The sequence below is a fragment of the Echinococcus granulosus genome (genome assembly GCF_000524195.1).
Source record: "Echinococcus granulosus chromosome Unknown EG_S00014, whole genome shotgun sequence".
In the NCBI taxonomy this organism is placed as follows: Eukaryota; Metazoa; Platyhelminthes; class Cestoda; order Cyclophyllidea; family Taeniidae; genus Echinococcus; species Echinococcus granulosus.
In genome coordinates this window covers 1,214,797-1,231,914 of record NW_020170394.1, presented here as the reverse complement: position 1 = coordinate 1,231,914, position 17,118 = coordinate 1,214,797, and the positions used below count along the sequence as shown (strand labels likewise).

The following is a 17,118-nucleotide window of genomic DNA, read 5'->3' as shown; positions in this document are numbered from 1 at the left end:
AGGGAATAGTTGTGTAGAAATCCGTGCACTCCAGCAGAAGATAACGAATTTCAATACCAAAGTACCGGAAAGTAATTGAAGCGTGTGCCACTTTCGTTATGGGGAAAGGCTTTGCATTTTACGCATTGCCTGCCACGTAGACTAATAATTCATAGGGTTATGGGATTATTGATGACAATTGAGATCTTCGTCTGTTGAAAAGGAAAGGCTTATTTTAAAAACAAAAATATTTGAAGTTAGAAAATTTTTTTCCATAAGATTTGTGAAATCGCATGTGCATGAGTGAAAGCATGAATGAATGAGAACATAACTTTGATTAGAATTGTGCTTTCCAATTATCGGCGATGTTGAAAGATCTTCGCCAAAAGCTTGATGCGGCATAATCATTGCATTGCAGTGATAAAGAGTCAGATATCGGGGGTGACGGCCTTCGGAAACACATCAAGCCTCCTGGTTAAGCTGGATCGAGTTTCAGAACAGCTCCTGCCCCAGCCTCCCATACATTCGCCAGGCAACTTGAAGCCAAACGGGTTTTTGGCTCCCTCCACTGGCTTCGTGGACACCAACGACGAGCGCATACTGCTGCTCAGTCAAACGAGACGACTAAAGCATGAATACAACATGGACAATCAGGTAACTGATATGATGGCGTATGACCAACCCGCTGATTTCCTTTTCACAACACCTGCATCAAAATCGCTGCTACTACCCGCCACGGAATCAGACGACACCAAGGGGGTTACAGAGCACTCAAAGTCTGAACGCAGGTAGTGGATGCATACAACCATTTCGAATTATAATACATTCGCTTTACTAGCATCACGTAAGCTAACCATTCTTCTACTAGGAAGCGCAGACGGGAAGAAAGACTTCAGGGAAGGCTGAGTAAGAGACGTCGACGTAACAAGCGTTCCTCCCTCATTCAGGTTCCACATGCGACAGAAACCTCGTCAAGCCAGAGCATGCTGTTGGAATGCGCTGGGTGTTCACTACAGTTACCAATCTCACCAATGGCACCAAATTCAGCTACACGTTGGTTAGTTATGGCCAAAAAGTTGGACAATTCTCGCTTAAACCTCACCAACACGTCGCCAATGCTGCAGGTGAGGAAAGAGGCCTAAAATAAGTCGTAATACAGCCACAAGTTGGGCCAGCATTGGCTTCCTAAATCAATTGCAGAAATCATTCCCACTGTTGTTGGGATATATGAGATGCATCTCACCATCACATCAACAGCAGTTTCCGATTATATTGTGAAGAAATGGGAAAATGAATTGCGATAAAAAGAAACAGTGAATGAATTAAACAAAAAATAATATTTGTAGATTTTCAAACTATCAACAATTAGGCTGATCACTGAGACAAAAGGTTGCTCCACCGTTACATTTGATGAAAGCTAATAAACATGAAGCCATATCTATTTCAAACACATTTTGATCAATGATATCTGGTACGATAAGAAGTAAACTTTGATTTTGGCCCCACTACGAGTGGCCTTTTTTTCCTACTTCATCATAGCTTTGTTGGTTATAGTTTATGGCTTAAATTATTCAGATAACCTCATTGATGGCCTGGCAGAAAGACTCTCCAGGATTCCGTGATGCTCTTCATGACATTCGCACCATACCCCGAACCATACTCTGTAATCCAAACACGAAGGTTGAATTGAACTTGGATGGCTTCCATCACATCGAAACGACGACACCACTTCCAACACCCTTTCGCCAATCCGTTCGAACAAGCTGGAGTAGGCAAGGATGGGTAACACAATCAAGGCAGCCTGCACCTCCGTGGAACCTACCGGCTCCCCTCGAAAGTCTATTTCAGAATGATGCTGCCGTTGGAAATCGCAAAACGAAGAGGCAGCAACGACAAATGCGAAAACAACGCAACCAATTCGGCCAACGACAAATAGGCGACTCGGTGAAGGTGAGAGCAAAGCCGAAGAACGAGGAAGAGAAGGAGCGCCGTCGGCGTCGCCGGAAGGCCAGAAAGGAGCGACTGGCTCGCATGCCTCCTCAGCAGCGGGCGGCATGGCTGACCCAGCGACGCGCTCGTAGGGCGCAAAAACAGTTGAAGGGACGTCAAATGCTCCAGCATCAAGCGTACAATCACACAAATGGATCACGTGTATCGTTGCTTTAAGCCTTCCGTCTCCCCTCGTCCCAACTACAGCAACCTACTGCCACAACTACAGTATCCACAGTACTTCCACCTAACGTCGTACTTTTTGGTCCAAGTTCTTGCACAGATGTTCACACGCGTTCACACCAACACATGCAAACATGTTATGTGGACAGACTTGTCATAGAATAAGCATCACCCAAGTCTATTTTACTCAAATGAAATAAGAGGAGAATTGGCTTTTTTTACTTTCACCGTACGTCTACTGTAAAACAAAGAGAGTTTTTGAGAGCAACGGGTGTGTTTAAGGCTAGTTTCTGCTATTTTTAAATTACCTAATGTAAGGTTTTCCACGTAACATTACATGATTACTTTATAATTGCAGTAATAGGACAAATTGTGAAAGTGCTATTAAGAACAACAAATTCACCAATATTACTTTATTCTGATGCTTCACTCCGGATATTAGAATATGCAAAATAATAAAACAAGAAACATTAGAATAGGAGCAGGTCACAAGCGATTGGTACAAAAATGGTAGACATATAAAGGTATTTATTGAAAAGTCATTCGTCAAAAGATAATGGAACAAGTAAATGCGTAAATATAAATTTGAATGTAATTAAAAGGAGAATCGTTGGACATCTTCTTCATAGAATCAATTCTGTTTTAATTTGTTTTAATGTCAGAATACCCTACACGTGCTTAAAACGACTCGTGTCATTTTTGCAATTCAACCATTGATGTAGTTAGAATAACAATAGCAAGTAATGGGTTTAACCTAAAGTAAACAAAAGAGCAATGGAGGCCACATTTGAATCGTCGACTACGAGCTTCGCTACCGAGAATGTCTGTGACCTCGGAGGAACGCTCTTGTCAATTTTCCAGAACTTTTGATTAATGACCAATGTCCGAACGCTTCAGAGAGTGGTGCTCTCCCTCATTCCCGCCTGATTGGCTCACATCGCGCACAGATGCACCGCAGGAGAATTGGCTCCGCTTGCCACCCGGATCCAGACTCCGACTCGGTTTTCAACATTCTCCACTAGCCAGCCGCCAAAGCGCGCAAACGCACACCTAGTCCCCCTTTGCTTGGTCCCATACATCAATCAAACAAGACACCCGCCCCCAAGTCTTTATCCCCAATTCACCCCAATTGGCGGCGCGGCTTATAACAGTCCTCAAAAAATTTTCGCATCCAATCCTTTCGGATAGGTAAACATAAATTAATTGAATGACAGTGGCAAAAGCGATCAACTATGCGTACATCCACAATAGTCAAGTGACTTCGAGCGAAATCACTGTTACTTAAGCGTGGCAAACTAGGGTGTACGGTCTGGTAAACTATAGTAATTTATGGTTAACTCAAGTGAAACACATTGAGAAGTGCGATCATTCAATCTTGTAGCGAAATGCTTGGTGTATCTGACCTATAGTCGCTAAGATGGATTAAAAGGAACGGACGGAAAGTGCGTGCAAATGCAAAGCGGGCAGCTATTTGAAGGTACCACTTCAAGGTAGAGTTCGTTTGGCTACAGAATCATCTAGGTTCCACAGATAGCTACTTTTACTGCCTTGGTGCAATTGACCAACATTCTAAAAGGTTCATCTTAATGTTTTATAATCAATTTAAAAACTCTGTCGTTCCAATAATTTGCCTCTTGAAGATAAAGTCTTTCAATTCGATTTAGTAGAATTTGAGAGAGATCATTTTGTTTAGCTTAAAAACCAGTTGGCATGATAAAATAGGCATGCAACTACATTAAACATCAACTCTTACTACCACTTATCCCAAATTCAATGATTTAGATAAGGCAATTTCAGCAAGACATCGGTTTTGCGTATAACATTACTTCTACTTAAACCTATCAGTAACGTAATATGCCGTGCATGGACTTAGCTGCATAGAGTGAAACAAAAGTTTGTGGTGTCAGTTCTAATTGTTTACTTAACTACTCGGACTCTTCAGTCTCTGTGACTTGCGCTTTGGCTTGAAGGTATGATCGGAAAACTATGAATATAGCCCCTAATTCCTTCTGAAGGGCAGTAGTAAATCTGCTATCATATTGCTATGGCACTACGTCTGAAGATGCGACGGAGATGCGTACATGCATGTCCTGCCAACGTACGAATCGAATTATAGCCTAAGGTAACTCAGGAACGCAACACCAAATGATTCCTACTGCTTTAATTGCCTTGTTTTTTTCCAAATTTAGACCTTTACCTATTACCTTACCAACTGCTCTATGAATACATTTACGGGGACTACGTTTTGAGGCATACTACGTAACATTCACCCATCATACTCAAGAATGCTTTTAGCGGTTGAATGACAATCAGCTTTAAATTTGCAACTCAAAAGCTTATCCGAAAGGTAGACTATCGCCTTCAAATAGAAGCCATAAAAGATACCATTTAATCTATAGTATTTTGAAGATTCAAAGAGAGGAACCAGGCTACGCAAGTGATTAAAATTCGGTGCTTGAAGCGAACATGAACATAAAAGATCGTTACAATAATGCTTTGAACAGTAACAAATACCAAACCATAATTGGGATACGCATTTAATGTGAATATCGGACACGTTGCGTAAAAAACCTAATGGATTGCCTAACCCACCATTGGACTGCAACAAAAACGAGGCTTAGCTGTAGCTAGGAGCCTTTTAGGTCCAAATTGGTGAAAACCACTTCAACGACGTGACCCGCAGGAACATTATAGACCGAAACCACCGCTCATCGTGACATGGTGGTGCAAGCCGATAAAAATTGGTGGATCAAACCAGGTTTTGCGCATATCTCTATCGCTTCTATCTTAACTATACAACCACGAGTCGTATCACCTACATCCAACGGACGCTGCGGAGTGGCCCTCCGCGGCTCAGAGACCATCATTTGAGCCTAGACAAAACACGCAACAATCTACTACCGCTATCCATGCAAATAAAGGTACCCCGTAATGTACTTGACAATAGTCACAATGCACTAGGACCGTGTACAAAACAGTCCATCCGGGGTGCTCCAGTCAAGGAATGAACATAAATTATAGGATATCGGAGAATCTGGAAGGGGAATCAGTGCAGTTTGCACGTTTTTCGCGTTACTTCAAGACCCAAAATACGCATTCTTTAGCATAAATCATGAAACTGAAATATGAACAATTACTCAAATATTAATGCACGGATAATCATTAAGGTAGATGTACCTCCGTGTCTGCAGACGGAGATGAGACGCTTAGCAATAGGCCTATAATACAAACGAACAACAACAACAAAGTTATGCCGTTTTAAATATCCATATTTCTGTACACCTCATCAGAACCATGGCTTTGTTGCAAGGGCCACATGTTGAGCAGATCGAAGTATTGTCCATCATTAGCGCCATCCAGAACGGGCGAAGCGGGGGTGTAGGCAGGTGAGGCCGCCGTAGGAATGAGGGGTGGGTGCAGTGGTAATGGCGGAGGCCTGTGTGATAAAATGAGATTCTGGGAGGGCGGCAGAGGAGGTGGAGGTGGAGGCGGCGGGGATAAAATATCAGGAGGGTGAAATTCCTGTCGCTGGTGGGGCTGAGGAGCCGCAGCTTCTAACAGACGCGCAATTCGTGTGTCCAAGTCGTCTGTAGCCGCACGAGCATACGGCGACGGTGGAACCGGAGGCGGAGATGATCGCGTTGGCTGTGGCAAGTGGGCCTCCCCGTTGCGCAAAAACTTTTGATAATGCTCCAGTGGATGTGGTAAGGCGTGCGGACTGCGAGCTCGCTCTCTGCCTAGACGACGTCGGTTTCCCGGTGAGCGACGAGGATCCACTCGTCGAATTCCTACTTCCTGCGCCTGAGGTGGTAGTGGTCGATTTAACTCGACACCAAGCGATGACTGATAGGATGATGATGAGGGAATGGAAGTGGAGAATGGATTTGTAGAAGGGGGGCATAAGTTGAGGGGGGACCAGAAGAGAAGTGAAGTGACTGTGGTACGTAGGCATCAGGTTCCAACGTCACTGTCGACGGTGGCAACTGAGTTGGTGGTGATAGAGACGATTGTTGAGTTCTTGAAGTTGCCGCCGCCATTTTGTCCTTGGTACGCTGGAAAAAGACCTGCTTAACAGCAGCCACAGTAGCTTCCGCATTAAGAGATTTAAAGAGAGAATTTGATGGAGAAAGGAGGGAATCCTCGCCACTCTCCATAGACTCCCCACCCTCCAAATCACCGAGTGAGGGAGCCAACCCCTCCGAGTCAGATGCATTCGATGGCGTGGGAGAGTCAGGGGCGTCCTGAATGGGGACCGAAGACTGATCATGCAGGGGAGCGGGGGAGTGAGAGGCAGGAGTGTCAAAAGGGATTGTCGGCAATTGTGGCACGGGTGGAGGAGAGGCTGGAGGCTGTGATGAGGCCTGTAATGTCGCATTTGCAGGAGGCGATGAGGGTTTGGCAGGCTGGATTGGGGATTTCGGCTGAGAAACAGGTGGTTTCTGCTGAACCATGTTTGCCTGAGACTTCTGCACATCCCGAAAGATATCAGCGACAGATGAGGGCCCTTTTTGGGAACTCGAAGTAAGCAATTGCTTGTTGTTTGCAATTAGCTCTGCATGCGCTTCTTCCATCTAAAATAGTGAAGTGGCAAAAAGTCAGCTCACAGTTCTTAAAATATGGAACTACAGGTAACTAACGTTAGTTCAGCATACCTCTTCTTTTGATGCATTTTCCCTTATTTTCAGAAACCGGTTAAAGACCTTGAGGGCGGCAATCCTCACATCCATCGAAGGCTTATAGCGCGAACACTGCAAACGATGCGCACAAACAGTCAGAGGGGGCAGCTTGAAATCAAAATAATTAGTCGGACTACCATGAGGCAAAGTAACAGTCTGTTCACGCACTAAAGTAGGAGAAATAGGTGTACAAAGAAGGAGTTCTTACTGCAAATGTTAAAGACACTATTCAAAATGTTGCAATTCGAATAAGAACGAAAAAAAGCAAAGGAACTTAGGAATCCCATTCAACTATTTGTAATTTTAATTGGAGTGCACTATCTTCAGAAAGAACTGATTGATGCAAGGCATCCTACATGACATTGTTACAAAAGTAGATTTACAGAGCTGGGTGTAAAAATGGGCTATTCCAAAAAGTATCATCATGGAACTTACTAAACGTAGGGGCTATTAAGTAAAGTTTTGAGTGATCAATCACGAATGCAGAAAGCTAAACTCGCCTTGCGGATTGTTTCGACAATGACGCTGCATTTGACGAGAACGGGAAGAGTGAGCTCCATCTTGTCAAGCGCCTCCAACCGCTGAAGGCAGGTAGGAATATCTTCTTGGCCTCGAATAAGACTTGTCTTAATTCCAATATCGATCTTGTGGAGTCGTGCCTCTGTTCCCAGCTCTGTTTGACAAAGGGTGAAAACTAATTTTCGAAAATTTAATTCCCAGAAATATGCAACTTATTCGATTGCAGTAACTACAAACGTGGTAACAGAGACGGACTAGATCAATCATATCGCCGGCAAAAAGAAGTAATTTGAAGCAGATGAATGGATAAAGGAAGGGGAAATAAATGACATTAAGGGTCTTCTTAAATTATGTACACACCTTGTGCAGGTTTAATCACTGAGAGTGCAAATAGTCGATAATGTAGTACCCTTAAAAAGCGTAACGAACCTTCAAGTTGCTTTTGCCCATTCTGTTGGTTCAAACGATTGTTTAACTCTTCCGCAGTCATTGAAACACTAAAAATGCCGATTTTCTTGTAATCGAAGAGTCAATTACTGAGAAAATGTAAGCTACTACTCGCTTTCTTTAGTAAGCATACAAAATGTACTAATGCACTTTACTTATGCCTAAAAAAAGATATTACCTGAAAAAAAGGCCAAAACGTAGTAAACTTTTCAAATGATAACAAGAAATTTCTAAAATTTCTAACGTGTGTTGCAAAAGAAAATGGCATACATAAAAGAAAGGACTTACTTTGACAGTTTTAGACGAGGTCTATTAACGCTGGAAGAGCCCTAGGCGAAATTAGATGCATGTCACAAGTCAGATAAGAGGTAAGGCAAATAAGGAGGATACGTATTACCGTATGCAGCCCAATCAACGAAATTCTGGTAGGAAAACTGAGCAAAAGTCAACCTCAGTAGCAATTCACGGTTGAGAGCATTATAATTACAATCGAAATCATTCATATGAAAAAGACGCTGCTACGTAAAACCATCGTGATTAAAAGTGCGCAAAACTCATCCCCTTACTTCTGAAGTCAAATGGCAAATCATTACAGTATTTATTAATAGATTCGCTGTGCTTGAAATGATGGATGGCAGACTAGTTCGAGACGGCTGAAGGACAGGTTTTTGGAATATCCGGCAGAACCTCATAATAAAAATTTTCCTCACCCTAGATCGCTCTCGTCGGTGTATAGGCGAAGGCAACAGGACGCTACGTTTCTTGCATCGTCGTGGTTCACCCGTAAACAGGCGTTTTCGATTATCGCGACGCCCTGGATCTGTAGATGTAGATGACTCATTCGAAGAGGGTGAAATTGGACGCTTCAACCTTTCGGAAGGTACCGGCTTCAATTTATCCTTCCGTTTCCTTAAGCCCTTTTGAGAAACGCCATCCTTTGGAGACTGGGGACTTTTAAGTGGAGTGGAGGGCTATAAAAACAATGCAGACAAACTCCACAAGGTCATTTTATTTGGTAACCAGTGTTATTTTTGAGACGAATGGAGGTAATCAATTTGCAATAGTTCTCCGAAAAAAATCCTTTAGAATTGATAAAAAGGGTCATTTCGGAAAAAAGCGATGCAAATGGAGTACCAAAATACCGACTTTGACTATACAAATAACAACAAAGGAAGCGCTAAAATAAGCATGTGAAGGCGACAGCGGTCGACGCCACGATTAGCGACTATACTATAATCTATAGCTACAGCTGTAATCTGTTCGATTTCTCTATCGATTATGAAAGCATATAAACTATCAGTAGTATCGTTTGTTGCTGTGAAGGGAAGAGCTTTGCAAAAAGGTGAGATTGTCGTTATGTGGACAATTGGTATGACCACCAATACCATATTCCGATCAATCCGATTGGACACCCTACATACAGCATCATGAGGAATTAATGCAATAATATCTGCACACAGCCAATTAGTCTGAAGCGACTACGTTGATGGCTCTTTTTCGGCTGACCCAAATTGCCTAGAAACCGGACTTGGGGAAACGGGCTGGAGAAATCACTCCAGTACTTCAAATGCATTAAGGTTAGCAAAGGTACGTTGATAAATGCCTATCCAGTAGTGTTTATAGAGGCGAATGGCTAGACGAGTCAAACAATAGAAAACAAGTGCACGTTAAACACAGGAAAACTCACAGTCTCAGCGGGTACATAGTCATCGGACGCATCATTCGTGTGGGCGATTGTAGGATGCCAATCTGCGTCCTCGTTGGAGCCTTCGTCATCAGCAAAAGCCATTCCAGCTTTAAGGAGCTTCATGGCCGAAAACCTACTTGCCGATTTACGCATCGGACGGCCAAGTGCTGTGGTTGCAGGAGCATTATTTGTTGACGATATCACGTCAGTAGAACTAGGATTAACTTCACCACTTTCCACTTCCAATAGTGACTCCTGTTTAGTACCGTCAGTACTTTCTATAATTAGTCTGAAGCATAATAAGTGATTGGAGTCTGAAGAACTTGTGAGAGCAAAGAAACAAGTGTATAAATAGATATGACGGGTTGAAAGTAGAGAATTAGAGGCCACACTCATAAATACATAAAACTAGGTGTCATGTATATGGCATGCCATGTGCATCCAAGACAAATCGAGTATTGGCTGTTGATTCATCAAATTTGTAAACTACAGCTGCTAGAGCTCCAGTCGCTTCTCCTGAATCTGCCTTAAGTTAGGCAAATAAATTTGGGCATCTGTTCAAAAAAAAGACCAGAGGCACAAAAAATGGTGTCAAACTTACTTTTCACTCTCATTAGAAACACTACTTGATTGCCTTTCAATTTTTTTTGTTACCCGCTTGAAAGGTCGGACTACTAAAATAATTAATACGGGAAAGTGTAAAAGTGGAATTAATCAACCAAATCATAAAGTATTACAAATCATTTTGCGCAAGCGTCATGAGCACTCCCTTAAAATCCTGTCACAAGCTGTGAGCATAGAACTGCGACGCATAAGGAAACATAAGCGAAACAATGCCTATAAACGCCTTTGAACTGTACTAGGAGCCAGAGTGTATTTTCCAAAAAAAGAACTTATGGTATGGGAACGAAAAACGATGCTAAGAAACTATCTTAAGAGAGGTAAGGATTCTATTACTGATAAGCATGACATACCATGATTACGAGATAACCGCTTCTCTGACTCTTTATTCGTGTGCTTGATGCTGGATCGCCTTGAACATACACCAGAATTCTTTGAAACACTCCTCATCGGCGCATCATCCGCGGAAGCTTCGGTAAGAGTTGGAAGCTCCTCATCTAGGGAAGAAGGACCACCAACGGCCGAGCGTTTGAACTCGTAAAATTGTGACAAGAATTGCTCTGCATCAGCATCCTCGGAGAAAGACAGCAAACGCTTTGGTAAATTGCATGAAAATGGACTCTCTTAAATGTACACAGTAACAAATATACTCACTCTTCCATAGAGCAATACATCTGGGTCGTTTTCTATCTCCTCAAGGCCTTTTTGAAACAATGAACGATTTTTACTAACTGCATATTTATGTTTCCAACGTTCGTAGGGGCAGATATCCTTGGGAGCTAAAAAGTAGCTATGGGAGGTGTTGCACGAAAGACAGAGAAACTTACACCTCATGCGTACCATAGAAAAAAATAGGATATTTGCCCTTTGGAATCTTCACGTCCTTGGGAAGGACGTTGATCTATAAAGAGCAATTAAGACATGCCTCTTGAGGCGGACATACACGTGCAGGCCAATAAGGGAAACCTTTAACCTTTGCGAAAATTCGATCACAGGGTTTATATGCCATCAAAATTATCTCGATTAGATTGCCTTTACTGTTTTCCCCTTCAGAAACCACCTTCAAAGGGAACAAAATATATGAAAATAATAAAAGCAAGAAAAGACCTGGAAATAGACGGCAGTTATTCAACGCATCAAATTACAGGAAAGGCAAACCCCACAAATAATGAACGGTTGGAGTTAAAAAGGCTAAGTGATGGATAAAGCTAATTGTATCAAAAGAATAACGAATAGTACTTTCAAGAATGGGATGCATCTGAATAGACAATGTAACTTGAAGTTAATTCTAAACAACATTATGAGCTGGGTCAAAGGCGGAATCTGCATAAGTTTGCTAGAGGCTTTCCCCAAGAGAAGCCAGTAGGTTCCAAATTCTCGCTAGCAAAACCACTAAGGAGTTTCACCACCAAAGGTGCTTGACGACATAAGTCATACAGGGAAAACCAAACTTTCAAAAAACTAGGAATGCAAACGCATTAGGTTGTCAAGCAAATGTTCTAATGACATGAGTTTGAGATTGTATTAAATCCAGAAATATTATTACGATAAGCATGGAAATTATGCTGATGAGCCTGAAAACTTGTAAAAGGAAAAATCTAATGAGCTGGCACTGTACCCCCAGCATCCAGGGGGCAAGAATAAATCAGTACAAAAATTATGGCCAGACATTCGTGTAGGTAAATAAGAACAGAAACATGAGAAAGAATCAATTCTTCATACCAGAATTAAGCCATCCAATACAGCTTAAAAATAGTCTGCTATTCTAGAACGGCGCAGTTAGTCCGATGCGTACCGCGCCAAAAGAGCCCAACGTATGTCCCGACGCAAAATAAGAGGAATTGAGTCGGGCGCTTCATACAAAGTGAAGATTTATACAACTGCACATTACAATAGTTTATATGTGTTGTGGTTAAAATTAAAAAAGACTGTGCATAAAGCTTTCAAATATTTCCCATAAACAAGTGAAAGACAAATAGATGAAGTTAATGGAACTGCTTTAAAGAGTCATTAAAGTATGTCCTCTTCAAGAAGTAGTTTTTAAAAGCATACTACAGTAGTTACTTTTAGAAATGTAAATGCAAAGAAACCGCGCTGGATGAAAATTGTACGTTTGATAAACAGGCCAATCCTCAGGCAAATGACCAAAAAATACTCCAAAAAGCAATTATTGGATCCAAAAGTTAAAAGTGTCTGAATTCACTCACTATTTTACGTAAAACTTAGCTTAAGGCTTACGGCTAAACATTTTACATCCTGAGACCATGATCAAATTAAAGTGCCTTAGGGTGACGACAAAATGAATTGCAGCAAGGCCCACTTGCGAGCTATATTTCTTTGCTTAAGGGCTTTTGGTTTTACTTGTCTGCATTGGTTTTAATCACCCAATAGATGACCTGTCCATGAACTTTTAACTGCGGTGACCAGCTTGGTCTGCAGAGTTTGGGTGCGCCTGACTAGACAACACTTTGGGCAGTTGTGGGTGTTTATTCCAGCTTTGGCTTGACTTCTAATACTTTCAATAACGCTTTACTAATAAATTATCTGATTCTGAAAGCTTGGCTATTTGTTTCGATGGCTTTTTGTCTCTGGTGACTTGCAATTTTTGGTATAATATATCTGCATTTAGTATTTATTATGAGAACTGGATGTTCGTTGGTACTACAATTTAATAGACCTTTTAATATTGTTTAACAGTCAGTATTACTAGTGTTATAAATGCACAGAATCAACCCACTTTAGTGTGTTTAAATCCTTTTATGTGTACCAATCACTTTGTACCTGACTTTGCCGTATTTTTATGCAATTTTAGGCCTTAATTTATTTATTAAGCCAAGCTGAGGCAAAAGGTGATAATGTCGGTGGTTGATGGTAGTCGCACCAACAATTACAAGTCAGACAATCAATTAGGACCATCTGCAATAAAATTACAGTACTCACTTCCAAAAAGTTTCACGCTTGGGCCAACTGACTACGCAGCGTCAAAGTCTCCTGGAGCTTCGAATCGCTTTTTTAAAAGTGGGTGCTTATACAATTGCTTGCTGTACGAACAAGAAGTTATTATATATTCATATAACTGAAGTACTTTTTAAAACACTTTGTAACCATAACTTTTTGCACTAACGTGGTTCATTTTAGCCTTCCATTTAGTGCAAAGCTTATCACTATTCTCCTCACTCCGAATCTTGCGCAACTGACACGCTATCATTGTTACAGAAGTATAACTAAGTATAACCCAATTGGGTTTTCGAAAACGAACCATTGAATTAACTGCAAAATTAGTTGAATTATTCATCCATGTCAACAGAGCTTTTTTACTAGTGTCCCAACTCGCTGTAGCCAGCGTCTAAACTCCGTTACTTCTTGTGATGTTACAAGGCAGATAATCATAGCCCTGTGCGAACAATCAAAAAAATACTGCAATACATATTTTCTTCTGCTTTTTTACTTCTAAAACGCTAGATGCTCATGCGAATGCTAGACTCTAAAAAGGTGATTTTTGGATGTTATATGCTTAACAATGCTTTTGTTTGCGGGATTTTTGCGTGAAATAAATATGTTTGCCAAAATTAGAGAACTCTGACTAACATACTTTTTTGCTACCTTAAGCAAAATTCATTAATTACATTAATACATTTATGCATTTTCATTAATAACTAAATCTAGGTTTTAAAGCGAAAGCATAAAAGGCTTTTTGTCGTAAGTTACATTCAGCTATTTTGAACAGTTGTGTATTTCATATTGACTTACGCAAAGAACTTCAAAAAGTCTTTTGTTATATTTTGCAATTGGAAATGGATACTCATAAATTTGTTTTATTTTTCAATGTCTGTACTTTATTAAAGTCTGAACTCAGATGGCTTTATTTCCCGAAAAATTAGCATAGGAAACAAAATAAAGTTGTCGTTGGATGACAATTCTTTTATTAAACCACTCTCCTTGTGTCTCTTAACCAGAGTGTGTCCATACGCACGCAAATAGATGCGGCTTGTCTATGTTTGGTCTGCATAGCTAATGTCGAAATTGATTATGACTACCACTTAGTGGGTTGTTATTGACACTTTGGTTTAAAGAAACTTTTGAGAGGCAGGCGCATAATGGAAACCTCCCCTCTTACCTTAAATGGCAGTGCTATTATCTCTGTTATTATGGATAGGACATATGTCAACCACTCATTGTAATATCAGCCAGCTAGTATTGGAGGTCTTTTCTACGCAAATGTATGAAATTAAGCAGTTAGTCTTAAGCTCAGACCAGTACAAATATTGAGAATTCAAGACAAATGCAAGGCACTGTGGATATCCATACAAGAGAGAACTTTGGGTGAATCACTTATTAACGCCAGAATTGTATGGATTCTAATAAGCGATCCAAAATGAAATGATTCTGGTTCAATAGTTTTGCTTTGAAAGCATTCTTTTCTGGAAATAGCCAAAAACACGAACCTTGTAGATACTCTGAAGCGTAATTCTTCTAATGTTTTAAGTTGTGATTTCTACTTCCCATGTGTATGAATCCTCAAACAGCATGGCATGCTGGATACTTGGGGATGCTAATTTTGCCAGCAAATGAATTGCTGCTTAAATTTTCTTCTAATGCTGTGAGAAAAAAGTACCCTTTTAGGTTCACTACCTGAAAACAGCATAATTCGTTATCATCAGGGCACACAACTATAATGGGAATTGTTGGAGGCTTATGCACGCATATTCAGAATTAGACGGAATCAGATTTACAAGAATTCGATTGAAAGCACAGTTTTGTCCAGCAGTTATGGACTTGAGTTATCTAAATTGTTCAAGTGAGCATCGGTTATCCACACCAGATTTCACACATTTCAAAGCGCTATTTTATGACAAAAAAACCACAATTTAAAATATAGCCGACTTTATAAGTGAACCGTTTTTGAAATTAAAAGCGGCTACTAATTTTGCAGTTCCTATGGCCGCTGTTTGGATATAATTAAAGATAGATTTACTGACATTCCAATGCTTTTCTCTGTTTCATGTCGATTTCTCAATCCATTCACTTCTTTCTCTGCGCACCTATACCCAAACCTCTCCTGATTAACTTTCTTTTATACTTCCAGATATATGTTAGTCTGTTTTGGCCAAACTAAACTCTGAAGGATATTTAGCTAGATTTAAGGTTGCTTTCACCTTCTGCCAGAATGACATCCAAATAAGTAAAGATGGGGGTTGAAACCGTTTGTCGCCACTTGGCGCTGGTTTGTGGGTCCAAGTGACAAGTAATGCACAGGCGCAGTCAAATGTGGTGTGTGCAGAACTATCTTACGTTTTTTCTCCCTTTCCTTATTTTTTTCCACAAGCAAATTGGCCACCTTTTCTTGTCATTTGTGGGTCATTGTAAGCGAAGTAGTTAAAGCGATTTCAATTAATGTCGAAGAAATGTAAAGTATGAAATATTGCCTCCGTTGGTGCTGGAATTTTGGAACAAACATTAATGTTTTTTTGGATTTTATATCGAAGTATCAGTCGAGTGTCTTTTGGCTAACATAGTGCAATTAAGTACCAACCAATCTACTTCACAAAATTTCCGATTTATGAACTTATTGCGGCTAATTTACTGTCTGTCTCGATCAACTAGATTCATGTGTATTCTGGAGAAGTAATTTTAAAGTAGCTGTAGGTAAAATAAGCATATTATGATTCCCAAAGGATGGAATAGGGAATCTTGCCTTTTGTGATAAACTAACTTTAATCAAAATTTGCAAAATCGGTAAAGTGTATGTATGTTTTGTTAGAGAAAAGGGTAGTGATTATATCAAATATCTTCTAACAAAATTTTTTTAGCATAACCTTTTATTGCATTCATGGAAGTAGTAGTCCATTATACTGCATAATCCTACTGCACCAAAGTGCATTGACCGATACATTTGTGTTAGACTTGACTATACTTAGAAGTAGTCGTCATTAGCTAATGTGGTTTCCTGGTCATTTGTACAGCCTTCCGTATCCAGCGCAGGAATTCATCGGTAGTAAAATTTCTTTCCTCTGCCAAACTGCCGTCCGAGTGCCACTTACTATCCCGTAGTACCATCATGGCGGCATCACCCAGTACGAATCCGATGTCAACCAGCAAGTCGCGATTGCATCGCTCAGCGGGCAGCATAAATCTCTGCGACGATGCAACGGGTTCCCCTTTGCAGCACAAGGAACCCCTTTCTGCAATAATTAGCGATACAAACAACGCTTCCCCGGTGTTGAAGAATGCTACGCGCCAAGGGCAGGGCAAACCGCGCCAGCTGAAACGCCGGAGAGCAGTGGGTGGTGGTAGCGGACTGCAACCGAAGGCGGGCTCGGCGGAGCCGCAAACGGAAGCAATTATGACGATATCTGAGGCTCCTGTTTTTTGCAATGACTGCTCCGTGATGGTTTATTCAAAATCCACAGATCAGTCGTTTATCACCAACAGTGGTGGTCTCAGTCCTCATCGAAGGACACGATCGGCGTCAGGCTCCAACACTAAGCTGGGCTCCCTGTGGTCCTTCATTTGCAATGGCAATTCAGCCAGTTCAAGTGTACGGAGGACTAATGAATCAGTTGCTGTACCTCCGTGAGTTCTCGGCCAATTATTCAACGCCTGATTTGTGCATATGTACACATGTATTTCAACAGATTCGATGTATAACAACGTGAGACGTCTTCTACTTATACATTGACAGTACTATTTCACTGCAGTGACTTCAAAAAGCCTTCTTTCACGAACCTTTGAAATAGCTCCCAACAAATCACAGATATGGCAAAATCTGGAAGGTTGATAAATCTGTCACGATGATAAAAGCAGTGTTGATATGAGATTATGGTGAATAGCCTCTAATGCCGTCTATTCTAATTTGGTGATCATGACTATGTTGTTTGATAAAACAATACTTTCAATATAAACTTTCGCAATACTAAAATCAAAGACATTTGTCCGATTCATTTTCGCATCAATTGTACTCGAGACAACTTTGTAGAGAACGCATTGATTGGCGTCACGGGTGTACGCCATTGTGTG

The 17,118-nt window shown here is 41.0% G+C and overlaps 3 protein-coding genes across 3 annotated transcripts; 2 read left to right on the top strand and 1 right to left on the bottom strand. All coding sequences in view use genetic code 11, as the record gives it.

The window, feature by feature from the left end:
* Positions 1 to 372: 372 nt before the first annotated feature.
* Positions 373 to 2,145, top strand: EGR_03009 (hypothetical protein; the record flags this gene model as incomplete). Its single annotated transcript, XM_024492258.1, has 3 exons — positions 373 to 767; positions 848 to 1,103; positions 1,555 to 2,145. The coding sequence occupies 3 exons, from the start codon at positions 373 to 375 to the stop codon at positions 2,143 to 2,145; spliced, it is 1,242 nt and encodes a 413-aa protein (XP_024353453.1).
* A 938-nt stretch (positions 2,146 to 3,083) lies between these two features.
* On the bottom strand, positions 3,084 to 12,367 carry EGR_03008 (Hepatoma-derived growth factor-related protein 3; the record flags this gene model as incomplete). Its single annotated transcript, XM_024492257.1, has 14 exons — positions 3,084 to 3,169; positions 4,907 to 5,024; positions 5,434 to 5,994; positions 6,096 to 6,722; positions 6,804 to 6,899; positions 7,352 to 7,500; positions 7,776 to 7,860; positions 8,504 to 8,764; positions 9,481 to 9,758; positions 10,455 to 10,674; positions 10,756 to 10,891; positions 10,929 to 11,002; positions 11,045 to 11,148; positions 12,340 to 12,367. The coding sequence occupies 14 exons, from the start codon at positions 12,365 to 12,367 to the stop codon at positions 3,084 to 3,086; spliced, it is 2,823 nt and encodes a 940-aa protein (XP_024353452.1).
* Positions 12,368 to 16,159: 3,792 nt separating this feature from the next.
* Positions 16,160 to 16,678, top strand: EGR_03007 (hypothetical protein; the record flags this gene model as incomplete). Its single annotated transcript, XM_024492256.1, has 1 exon — positions 16,160 to 16,678. The coding sequence occupies one exon, from the start codon at positions 16,160 to 16,162 to the stop codon at positions 16,676 to 16,678; it is 519 nt and encodes a 172-aa protein (XP_024353451.1).
* Between the last annotated feature and the right edge of the window lie 440 nt (positions 16,679 to 17,118).